Source organism: Lactuca sativa, chromosome 8, assembly GCF_002870075.4.
Source record: "Lactuca sativa cultivar Salinas chromosome 8, Lsat_Salinas_v11, whole genome shotgun sequence".
Taxonomy (NCBI): Eukaryota; Viridiplantae; Streptophyta; class Magnoliopsida; order Asterales; family Asteraceae; genus Lactuca; species Lactuca sativa.
The window spans coordinates 113194243-113206148 of record NC_056630.2 but is presented as its reverse complement, the minus strand read 5'-3'; the positions used below and the strand labels follow the sequence as shown (position 1 = coordinate 113206148).

Below are 11906 nucleotides of genomic sequence, written 5' to 3'. Positions count from 1 at the left end.
CAAACTCATATTTTGAAAAAAAAAAAACCAAGATCTTTTGTCAAAATACTTGCCAAATCACTCCAATCCAACTATTAAACACCTAATCTAACTAGATTATAACATATAAATACCTTCTTCATTATTTCCATTTCTACAATTTTAAACCCTAAAATCAAATCATGGAATTTAATCATTATAACTTCATACAAACCATGGATTTGATGGGTTTTCTAGGTTATGTTAAACTTAATTGCACATCAGAAATGACATAAAATCTAATTATAAGCACATGCAACTAAGAGATCTATGTCTTTTCTCATTATAAAAACATACTATTGAAACAATCATAAACCCTAGCCTAGATCGAAATCAGTAGATTGGATTACATAACTTAGTGTTATAATTATAAGTAGCATTCTTGAATCCTCATATCTGCTTCAGAAAGCTAGCACCAAAAGTATGATTGCCTCTAATGGCTCACACCTAAAGCCCTAGAACACTAGAAATCAAGAGTAAGGAGAAGAGAGGATGAGAAATTCACATTTCTCATTCTAAGAATGATTGACCATGAAATTTTGAGGCCAGTAGGCTTTATTTATAGCTAGGGGATCTCCGGGATAAACCATGATATGAATAATAAAATATTTAGATTTTATCAATTCAAGGCAATTATCCTTATCAGCTCTAGTAGGCTTCCAGAAACCGTAAAAGCCATCCATAAAACCGTCCACTCCTATAGAACATGTAACACCCTTTGCTTAGAAAATTTCCATTTACACCCTTATGTATGAAATTTAATTGCAAATTGGTCGCTTGGCTCATTAAATGAGAAACGCGAGTTGAGTGAGTACGTTGGGCGTACTCTAGCGTATGCAGGGCATACGTGATGGATGTCCAAACCCTAAATTTTAGGGTTTGAGCTCTATTTAAGTATCATTATATCTTTAAGACCTCTTCCCTCATAAACCTCCATCTCTCAAATCATCATTGAAAGTGTGATTTTGGTGATCTTGAAGGAAGAAGAAACAAATGGAATCAACTTGGAAGCTCAAGGCATCTTGGATCCATAAGTATCTTGGCCTTAAGATTCATTTAGAGGTATAAAGCTTGGATCTTGATGTGTTATTTTCTTAGATCTTGTTAGTTTAGAAGTTGTATGCATTTTTGGTTCCATAGTTTAGTCTAATGGAGTATGAGCTACTCCAGGTCCTTGAAATATGGTTTCCTGTAGTTTTGAGCTTCTAGATTCATAAAAATGAGATCTTGGACACTCTCATTAAGCCATGCAAGAGTTTGGGAGCTTTGGGTGACTTTTGGACCAAGGATTTGAGTTTTTACCCTCTTGAATGCATGAAAATGGATAAAGTCAGAGACTTTATCCATTAAGACGTAATTTTTTACCTAGATCTGAAGTTTGGTGCCTTGGCATAACGAAATAAGAGCTTAATGGAATAGTTGAGGTTTAGTATTGGTACACTGGGCGTACCTAGAGGTATACTGCATGTATTAGGGTTCGAGCCTGTGGATTGTGAAGGCACCGTATACGTTGGCAGTGGCGAATCTAGAACATGACACAACATGGTTCACTAATTAATTGAACCTGATAAAAAATAAAATAATCAATAATACTTGTTTTGAGTCGGATTGTAGACCTTAAAAAACCAAACCGAACTGTTTGACCGGTTAAATAGAAACCTCTCAGGTCATCTATTAAAAAATTTTAAAAAAATCGATTGTAATTAAAAAGAAAGAAACCTTTCGGTTTAATGAAAAACTAGTTGAACCGAGAGGTTATACCGGTAAAAAATTCTTTTTTTTTCCAACTTAAAACTAGGCTTAATATTGCTAAAAGACCTAACTGATTAAAAATTTGTAAACAAATGCTAAATTGGATGTTCATCACTTTTTGCTTAATTGTTAATGACTAAAACACCAAAATCATTTGCTTTATATACGATGTTATGTTGAGAATTATATTGTTGTTGAATGGATGTGGTACCTTGAAAAGGTAGGTCCTAAACTTATGTCAAGGTAGATCCCAAACTAATTACTATAGAAATTATAAATGCAATTGCAATTTTAGGTGGGTCATGTGACCCACCTTGGGTCTTAATAGCCTCGCCACTATACGTTGGGCGTTGAGGGTCGTACGTTGGGCGTACGCAGCCCAAAAGGGATCTTTGACTTTTTGACCTTGACTTTAACCAGGATTTAGACCAAGTTTGACCTAGGGGTATTTTGGGTATTTTGAGTAGTAGTTTGAGGCTAGGTCATTGTTGATTGTATTGGATACCTGTAGAGTCAGCAGTTGGAGCTGTGATTTGTTTAGTTATCTTTTCAGACAGTGAGGTGAGTTTCCTTGTTGTACTTGTGGGGTGAAGGCACCAAGGCCGGCCCACTGGATTTTGTATCTTGGTATATTGGATTGATTTTATGTAGAGTATGTGTTAGATTGGTAGATTTGTATGATTACCTATGTTCACTAAGTATGTGTTATATTGGTAGATCTGTATGATTACCTATATTCCAAGGTGATCCATAGCCCAATTGCAATTATCTTATAATTACACTTCCAGTCCCCTATGTTTAATTAATCTCTTTTAGCCACAAAATTAATTCTTAATTAATTATTGACTAATACTAATTAGACAATATGATTTCTCCTTTAATATATTATTCTTATATTATATTAATAAATCATAATTAATCCTTTCTCTCCTTAATTCTTCCTACAAGTTGCTATGATGAAGGCAACCCAAAAGGACCATGCTCATAATCGGGTCAAGTACATACCAAAATAGTTATAGACTTAGACACTAATCCAACATGAAACTCTTCGTGTGTAGAATGATTATTTATGTATCGTGTTTCATCATGGGGATGACATGTGGCAGAGCTGGAGGTTCGGGGTCTAGATAAGGTATGGGTATGGGTACAGAACCAATTGATGAGGGACTACGCGAGTTCATCGTGTCTGAGATTACGAGAGGCATCCTTGATGCGACCCCGATGATGTTTGGGTAGATCAAGGAGGGTATCATCGAGTTGATGGAGGAGCATTTTCGGGCCTTTAGAGTCGAGCTAGTTATTGGTCAGTATGGAGCCTACACTCTTTCCTTCAAGGATTTCAAGGGATATGGGGCACCAGAGTTCTGTGGGATGAAGGACCCTGTTACTGCCAGATGATGGATAGAAGATATGAAGTGTGCTTATACGACTAGCTTCTGCCCTCAGGGGTCGAATGTGAGGTTCTTTGTAGGCTTTCTGAGGGAGCGAACCTGGTGAACATTGTTTTACCTCATTTAAATCAAAGAGAACCTCAAATTCTTCTCAATAAATTCAATGGTGAATTTCGACCTGGGATTGAACTAAAAATTTACAACGATGAAGAAAATACTTAAATTACCCTACATTGTGGCACTTTAATGTATTATTCCGTTCTCATTTTTTATTTAATTTCTGATATGCAAAAGGGTTTGTAACAAATTCTTTTTATAGCAACTTTCTTTCTTATTAGTGTAATATATTTTGACAAATCCAATCCATTTATAACATCGTAGTTTCAAGTTTTCTTTCCCGTATTACAACATTGTATTTTCGCTTTTGTTTATAATGACTTTGTACTTCGATAAAGCCTTCAAATTATAGCATTCTAAAAAATACCCAAAATAATTTTCATGCATACATTTATCATCATTCACAGGATATCGTGATTTATGTAAGTCACTACTGGTATGGCCATATTTGACATCATGAAGCATATATGTCCTAATTATGTCAGACTTTCTGCGTGTTGCTGGCACAAAAGGTATATAAACTTGGCCTATTCATGAATCAGTTGCTATGGTGTTGGTTGTGGAACTACTATGAGTCATGAGTGTATGAAAAAGATGCAACCTTGGAAATAAAGGATAATGATACATCGTCTTGTTGGCACTAGACAAATCGATTTGGATATCTAGGTGTGTCTTATTTTCCCCAATTGTCTTTTGTTTTGTGGTTGTTAATTGTTATATGTTAATGAAAGGTTGTATCATAAGGAAAAGACAATGAAACACTATGATTATATGTAAGTTGTGTGTTTTTCCATAGTAAAAAATTCCATTTTATGACATATTACATGTAGTATTAAGGCACATTGTAAGTATACTCCAAAATTAAGACACCCTTTTATCTTTTTGTAAAATACTTTGTTACCAAATTCATACATATGGTATGGTTTTGCAACAAATTTTAAAAAGATGTTCATAGTTTCCCCTGACTAAAGTGATTAACTTATTGATCTAAACTTGCATAGAAACATTAAAAGGTTTGTAGAAATTATAAAAATACAAATTACACCATTTGACCCCAAAGTCAAAATGGGCTTTAACTTATACTTGTTCATTGATTGTAAAATATAACTCTATTATGAGTTCTTGCATTTATATTCATAGTCTATTTCTAAATCCTCCCTTGTAGATCGAGGCTGCAAAGATGGTGCTTGAGAAATACTATTGAATATCGAGAACCAAAATAGCCTTTACCTTTCCACCTACTTGGTGAACTAATCAAAAGCTTAAAAAAGGACCATTATGTTAACGGCACCAGAGATATATTATACTACCAAAGAGGCCTATGCTAAAGCAACTAAATTCCAAATGGCATATGCCCATTCCTCTGTCTCTTATTTTTAATTGATTGTATGAGTGGGTGTTTGGAAATACTATGATCTAATAGAATTTTCTTTAAGTACAAATATATAATAGAAATAAATGAAAGTGTATTATTAAAATACAATGTACTTTCACTTTATTGATATTAACAAAATATACTTTATGACAAATTGTAAAATTCCTAAATAACCTCAGGACTGTGTTTAGCACCGGCCTCAAACTTTTCTAGAATATATATATATATATATATATATATATATATATATATATATATATATATAGTAAATTATACGAATGATCCCTATGGTTTAGGATAATTTGTACGTTTGGTCCCTAACTTACTTTTTTAACTCGGAAAATCCATACAGTTAGTTTTTTTTTTGTGCGCTTGGTTCCTGTCTTATCTAAAAAAAAATATTTTGCCCTTAATTTTTTAATTTATTTAAATAAATTAGGGTAGGTAAGGTAAGGTAATGTGAGGTGGAAGTGGGGTTGGGGTGTGTTTATTTAAATAAATAAAAAAAATCAATGGCAAAAAAGTCTTTTTAGGTAGGACGGGGACCAAACTCACAACAAAAACAAATTGTAAGGATCATCCGAATTAAAAAAATAAGTTAGGGACCAAACGTGCAAATTAATCCAAACCACATGGACTATTCATGTAATTCACTCATATATATATATATATATATATATATATATATATATATTCTAGCAATTAAGGAAACTTCCTATATGATGTTATCATATAAATTATTTAGCATATAATAGCATTTAAGGCACGTTCCCTAAGTATTTTAGTGTTTGTGACAATTTAGGTATACTACCTAAAATAAAATAGACACACCTCACAATCATTGCTTAGCATTCTAAGTTTAAGTTTGCAAATTCCCTAAAATTCTTAGTTCACTTAAACTAATTCTCTGATAACAATTGTGACATTCCCTAAATTTATGACCATTTTAAAACTTTTTCTTTATGCCCATTTTAAATCAGAGTGATCTTTATAAATGCGGAAGTTGTCCCATTAAAAAATATTTCCAAAGAAAATGATTTTCATTGATTATTAAAACTTGAGATGTTATAACTGATACAAAAACATAAGCATAAACAAGCCTTACATCAATATTTTAGCAGCCTACGAGCTCCTTTAAACCTTTCAATAGATAATTACATTATCTATTATTACGTTGTGTCGCTACCTGTGATTTAAAGAAACTGAGTGGGTCAGCTTGGGAAACCTGGTGGGCACATAGGGTTTCAACCCTCAATATTATAATCTTTAATTATATAATCTTCAACATTTAAATAACCCAGTCACCCCATTCTCGTTATTCTCGCTTCCTAATACTAGCTTGATGATCTCGGGAGATATTTTCTAAAGGATCTTTGACAACAGTCATCTATATTTCCATAAAGGATTAGGCATGGCAGTATGATAATACTTGGGACACAACATGATAGTACAAATAATACTTTGGGTAAGCACGACAATACCTTGGTTAGGCACGACAGTACAATAGTACTTTGGATAGGCACGACAAGTCACAACTTATTATTTTGCATAACTCTCACTTAACCTATCATAACCACTATCTCACACAGCCCTATCACAGCCTCTCATTTATTATTTCGCATAACCCTTTACTACCCAACCGTATTATTAAGTATGATATACGATTAAATTAAGTAATGATCATATCATAATGTACAAATATATTAAACACAACGAAAACCGCGCACATGAGATTTAAGCATTTAGAATACTTTTATCTATATGTAAGTTGAAAGTAACTATGCACTCACTTGACAAAAGTAGGTGACTTGAGGTTAGGGCAGCGCTTCGCCTTAACACTTCTCAAAGACCTAAATGTATAAAGCACTAAGTCTTAGTTATAGTTTCATAATTCTAGTGATTATATAATGATATTCTAAATTTCTCAATAATCTCAATGTCTACATCAAGATCTATCAAGTAAGCAATAACCAGGTAGGATCATATCGAAGGTAGAGTCCATTTGGTATATAAAGTATACTGTTTGGAAATCCCACTTTAAACACCTTACTAAATCCAGCATAGACATCACTCCCGTAAGTAGATCAATCAATATAATGACTTTGAAATCACTGATAAATCTTAATTATAAGTTCATAATAACGACTGTGACTATAATTATAAGATACACTTAAAGTAGAGTAAATGTAGCTCAACTTACAGAGTATTATGATGAAAATCGGGAATTATGTGGGCATAACTCTAAACCGAGAAATTCTAATTGTCAGTCATCTGACATTGCATGACCTTGCTAAATTAGCCAGAACTAAGGAGTAAAAAGGGGCTAAGGGATAGAAAAGCTCCAAAGAGAATCAGGGGAAAATGGATGGAGAATAAGCTAAATTTTGGTCAATTTATAGGGCAGAAAAGTAGTGCGCGCCGCACACTCTATATGGGCGCACCACACTTAGTTTCAGAAGGGGTGACGTGCCACCTGTTGAGTGGTGACACGTGTCGAAATCCTATGGTGGGTCAGAAGCATGATGCGCCTCTTGTCTGTGCGCGAAAAATTATATTTTTTTCTCTTTCAAAAAATCATATCTTCATATGAGCTCCGTTTTCAATGTATTTTATATTCATGTGTAGCTATCGACGAGATCTAAAACTTTCCTTTAGATTCCATCGGCTAATTCTCACTTTATTTTTATTATTTATTTTTAGTAGACTTAGCTTGCTAAAGTCCGTATATAATTCATAACTTTTTCATTCGATATTCGTTCTCGACCGTCTTTATATTGACAGATAGTTATTGACGAGATCTTTAACTCTCATTTATATTTTTTCCTAACAATCGATCGATTTTAGTTTCTGTTTCTGAGCCGTATATTGCTACGCTGGAACTTTTAAAAATCATAACTTCCTCCCACGAAGTTAGATTTAGGTGTTCTTTATATTCCCGTTCTCGGTTTTACGACTACTGTGAATTTCGTTTAGATTACTCAGGCTAATAAGCAACCCACTAACAGCATCCTACGTGAGACAATCATTAATGAGGTATTCGGGCCTGTTGATTCTTATGGTCACTACGGCCTCGGTTGCTTGGTTGCTTAGCTCTTGTGGTCTGGCTTAGGTCTTATGTTCTGAACTTCATAACTTCTTCATATGATCTTGAATTTTAACGATCTTTATATCCATGCGTTTGTATTTGAGTCTACTACAACTTTAGTTTAGATTACTCCGGTTTAAAAAGTTATAAAAACATTCATACATACATTCATAAAAAACACATGGATATAAAGATCGTAAGTAAAAATATATTATTTTTTAACATGCGTAATCTAAACGAAAGTGGTTGTCGACTCAAATAGGAACACATGTATATCAAGATTGTTAAAATTTGAGATTATATAAAGAAGCTATGACCTTCAGAACACAAGACCTAATTTAAACCATAAGACCTAAGCAACCAAGCAACCAAGCAGCCGAGACCGTGGTGACCATAAACATCAACAGTCTTGAACACCTCATTAGTGATTGTCCCACGTAGGATGCGTGAGTAAAATCTAAAAAATCGATCTTAAGTATTGAATGTGTACAAAGACAACAATGACTTATTTTTGCTACAAAAATATTAAAGACTAAATGTGCAAAAAAATATTAAGGACTAGTTATGTACAAAGTGAAAACTATATTACCTATTAAGTCATTTTTCCTGACTTATCTGGAGTAGCCAATCATAACGATTGAATGTATATAGTTTAACAAGTTAAAAAGGTAATAAATGTTTAACAAATATATTACTTTATTAAGTCATTTTCCCTGACTTACCTAGGTAATCATATGATCCTAGGATTAAGATCGTGATTTTAACAAATTAGATTTCATTAGTTTAACAAATGTTTTTTTTTCTAAATATAATTTTCTTTATAATTTTCAGATTCTTATGTTTACTTTAGAAAGAATATTGTATGATAATAATAAAGAAATAACATAAGATAATAGTAAACTAATACTATGTGTCGTACTAAAACATTAAAATTATATTAAGATAATAAGATAATATTAAAAGATTAAAAACAATATATTTAAAAAAAATCCTTATATTTTATATCATATTTGCAAAAAAAAAAAAATCATCTTATTCTATTGGCAAACCGTCAACTGATTAAAAATATCAAAATACAAATAATTACTTTTTGATATAAAATAAAATTATAAAGATTTTCTATAAAATTATATCCATTTCAAAAAGTTTTAACTTACACGAATTTATTATTTGAGTTCTCTTTTCTCCAATAATGTAAAAAGTTACAAATATAAATAAAAGTTTCACTTTATACAAGTACATCCACGTGTTCATACATGAATAGTCACCGAATTAACAAACATAAAATATTGCAGCGAGATTTCGCCACGTCGAACCTTCTTCTCATCGGTTTCCTCCTCTATTTGGTTTCAAAAACTTCAGTCTTCAACCGCCCACTTACGCTTTTTCCTAAACCCTATAAATACAACATTCATTGCCTATCCCTTCATTCGTAACCCACCATCATAACTTTCACATTCCCACTTATCCTCTCCTGTAAGTTTCTGATGTTAATCTCGTTCGTTTCTAATGATTTCATCTATACATATCTATATGCCTACCGATTCTTTTATATATTTTTCACACATTGATTTCGATTACTTATTCAAATCGTAAATGCTACTTGCTACTTTACAAAATTTGTTCATACACCTTTTGGATCTGCTGCTTTTTTGTGTCAAGCATGGATTCCGCTTTGCGTAAATTTTGTTGATGTTTTTTATACCATTTGGAATCACTGTTTACACAAGTCCCGATTAAAATTTTCGATTATGATCATTTGTTTTGCAATGGATGCTACAACTGTAGGACAGGGGAAGAATTCAATCACATACGACTATGATTTTGACTTAACTTTGATCGATGGATTTTTAAACTTAAAGTAGTTTGTGCATTTTTTCGTTCATAAATCCTTTGAGGAGTGATCATTACAATTTGTATTTAGATTGTTGAATATTTTTTGGTTATTAATCGATGGAGATGTCTATATTTGAATTTTGATCATGAATTTCTTCAGTCAAATGGAAGAATTTATCGATGCAAAGTTTTCTTGTTTGGGGGATTGACAATTGATGACTTTTACTTCGTTTTCAATTAAATGCACTTCTTCTAGATTGTGAATTAAGATGAATAAGTTTGCGTGTGTTTTTCTGTTCCTTATCCATGAAGTTCGGTTGCTTGATCCATTTCTAACATGAATATATCCGACTATTCCTTCAGTTGAAAGGATTCTTTTGGGTTGTCAATTGATCTAAAATTTTATATGATTTTGCAGATTAATCACTTTGGTTTTTAAAATGGAATTCGAAAATGAATACCAACAACAGATCCCACAATCCAAATACGAATGTCTTCTCTTCGGTAATTAGTCTCTAATTTCTAAATGTATTTTGTCCATTTTATGATTTTTGCACTTTTAATGGCATTTTGAAATATTTTTGTGTTCACTCTTTAGATGTTGATGATACTCTTTATCCTCTAAGCTCTGGATTATCAGCAGAGTGCACCAAAAACATCAGAGGTATATTACACATTCAATCCCCTTTCTTAATCATCTTATATTTATTAAACTGTAACAAAGTTAACTTATAATATTTGTTTTATGAATAAATTTTCTAGAGTATATGGTGAAAAAACTTGACATAGAGGAAGCCAAAGTTCCAGAAATGTGTGCTCAACTCTACAAGGATTATGGGACAACAATGGCTGGTCTTCGGGTATAATCTCAATTTTAAACCATCTTCTTTATAAAAAACTGAAATATAAAATTAAAATCATTTTTTTTTTTAATTTCAGGCTCTTGGCTATGATTTTGACCATGATGACTATCATAGGTACTACATCATCCATCCCATTTCACTTTTTTTTATCTCTACCGAATCCTCAAAATCTAATCATGTCATATAATATATATTGGTGTTTTACAGTTTTGTCCATGGGAGATTGCCCTATGAATATCTGAAACCCGACCCGGTTCTAAAAGCTCTTTTACACAGCTTGCCCATTAAAAAAATGGTAAGCCTTTTGATTTTTTTATATTATATTTTCTATAAAGAATAGTTGTATCAAACTATTGACAAATATCTTCGCATAACAGATTTTTTCAAATGCAAATGAAGCCCACGTGGCAGAAGTTCTTCACAGACTTGGATTGGAAGATTGCTTTGAAGATGTCATATGTTTCGAGTCTCTAAACCCTAAAAACCAAGATTCCCCCAAAATTTCTGTTGCTGGATATGGTGACGTCAGCAAACGTGCTGTTGTACTTCCAGAAAGTCCCATTATCTGTAAACCCTTTGAAAATGCATTCCAACAAGCTTTCAAAATGGCAAAAATTACCCCTCATAAAACCGTATGTTATCTTACATCTCCATTTATCTTATCTTCCTCCATTAACAAAGATCTGTAATAAGTTTCCTTAAAGAATCTTGAATTTTATCTTTTTGTTTTTGGGTTTTCAGTTGTTCTTTGATGACAGTATACGTAATATACAGACTGCAAAACTTACAGGACTTGATACTGTGTTGGTAAGTTGATTTATGGTTTGAGTATAAGAAGTTGATATTTTTTGTTGTTGAATATTTTATTTATACGATTTTTATTTTTGGAAACAGGTTGGATTTTCACAGAAGAACAAAGGGGTGGATTATGCTTTAGAGAGCATTCATAACATCAAGGAAGCACTGCCGGAGTTATGGGAATCGGTCAAAAAGTCAAAAGGTGGTCGTTATTCTCGAAAGGTTGGAATTGAGACTCATGTGGAAGCTTAGATTTACAATTGTGTTCTAGATCTAACATCATGTTTCTAATTAAATCTCCATTCGTAATTGTGCATTTTAATGATGGGAGTCTGGTATTACGTATTTGATACACTTATTGTGTAAACGATGGTGTATATTATTATTATATGTATTTGAATGTGTTAAGAATTGTAATATTAATGAACTAACTAGATTCAAGTAATTTTAAGTTATTATAATTCAACTTATTGCATTCCTGTTGAAAAGACAAAAGAAATAGTTTATAGTACTTTATAGTAGCGATTAGACGTGGAAAACAATTTGTCGTTTTGCTACTTTTTTGACTTTCTTTTTTCATGACCATCGACATAAATATTAAATACCAATTTACCGTTTTTCTTTTTTCGGTTATTTATATGTATAAGTGATGGAAGACATCAAGTTACATG

The 11906-nt window shown here is 32.3% G+C and overlaps 1 protein-coding gene across 1 annotated transcript; it reads left to right on the top strand.

Moving 5' to 3' along the window:
- The first annotated feature begins 9081 nt into the window (after positions 1-9081).
- Positions 9082-11696, top strand: LOC111880371 (uncharacterized protein C24B11.05). The gene is made up of 9 exons (XM_023876791.3): positions 9082-9214; positions 9993-10078; positions 10173-10238; positions 10337-10434; positions 10514-10551; positions 10645-10732; positions 10815-11069; positions 11179-11244; positions 11332-11696. The coding sequence occupies exons 2-9, from the start codon at positions 10015-10017 to the stop codon at positions 11485-11487; spliced, it is 831 nt and encodes a 276-aa protein (XP_023732559.1). The 5' UTR covers positions 9082-9214; positions 9993-10014; the 3' UTR covers positions 11488-11696.
- The last annotated feature ends 210 nt before the right edge of the window (positions 11697-11906 follow it).